Source organism: Trachymyrmex cornetzi, unplaced genomic scaffold (genome assembly GCF_001594075.2).
Source record: "Trachymyrmex cornetzi isolate Tcor2-1 unplaced genomic scaffold, Tcor1.1 scaffold2326, whole genome shotgun sequence".
Classification (NCBI taxonomy): domain Eukaryota; kingdom Metazoa; phylum Arthropoda; class Insecta; order Hymenoptera; family Formicidae; genus Trachymyrmex; species Trachymyrmex cornetzi.
Genome location: NW_017296983.1, coordinates 1,645 through 2,637, shown reverse-complemented (window position 1 = coordinate 2,637; position 993 = coordinate 1,645). Strand labels below are relative to the sequence as shown.

The 993-nt window shown below is 61.4% G+C and overlaps 1 protein-coding gene across 1 annotated transcript in view; it reads right to left on the bottom strand.

Moving 5' to 3' along the window:
* The window catches only part of LOC108760986 (uncharacterized protein DKFZp434B061), a gene marked incomplete at both ends in the record, with an annotated part of 9,212 nt that extends 8,234 nt beyond the window's left edge, over positions 1–978 (bottom strand). The window contains one exon of the mRNA XM_018507310.1: positions 11–978. Coding sequence (XP_018362812.1) covers positions 11–978 — 968 coding nt within the window. The remainder of the gene's footprint in view (positions 1–10) is intronic.
* Between the last annotated feature and the right edge of the window lie 15 nt (positions 979–993).

Sequence of the window (993 nt, the reverse complement as noted above, 5' to 3'; positions counted from 1 at the left end):
CCCCCTCGACGATGGGTGTCCTGGACGCCGCGCCTTCCTGCCGCCGCTCCTCCAATCCCCGCTCAGGCGCCGGTGTCGATGGCCCTGGTTGGATGAGCGGGGATGTGCGGAAGCCGCCCATTGGTGGTGTTGTGACCGCCACGCACGGTGACGTTCTTTCCTCCCCGATGGTCGGGAGGACGTTCCTTTGGGGGAGGCACGCTGGAGGTGTTAATTGCCTCCCCACGCCATCTGTGAAGCCCGTGGATGTGATTGGGCTTCCACAGGTGGTCGTCGTCACCGTGCACGTGGTGAGTGTAGTCGGTAGCGACGTCGCCGGCGAGATAGATATTAGTATCTCGCCTGGGCTCCCCGCTGGACTGCCTCTGGTGGTCGGAGGCAGGCTGGGGAGCATCGCAGGGGGCGTCCTCCATTGGTCCATGATGTTGATTGGGCCCCCTGCGATTGGCGACGTCGGGTTGCCTGTCGCTCTGGACGATGGCCGGTCCAGAGCTAGCAGGCGTGCGTCCACTGCACTCTTCTCGACAGGAGCGCTGGTCGACCGTCTCGATCTCGTGACCACCCCCTCATTGGATGTCGTCTTGGGGGGTGGTCCGGTCGCCTTTTTCCTCTTAAGTGTCAGTCTCCCCACTCCGCTGGGTTGAAATTGCGTGCCCTCCTCGTCCGATGATAATAATGAGATATAGTTCTCAATATGACGAGGAGGGTGTGGGGAGACGCGCTCCCGTCTTGCCGTGGCCTCGCACTTCTCAGCCGGCACGCTAGTTGCCCGCCTGGTCCTGGTGGAAATTGGATGCTCCTTATTGGCGGGCAACTTCTTTATTGCTCCCTCTCCGCTTTTTCTATTGGTCACTGGTGGTCGTGAACCCCCCGCCTCCGGTGATGTTCTCTGCGGGGGGTGAGAGGGAGCGCGCACCGGCTTGGCCGCGTTCTGCACACCTGCTTTAGTGGTGGATTTGACAGGCAACCTAACTACTTCTACCGACGTGACAC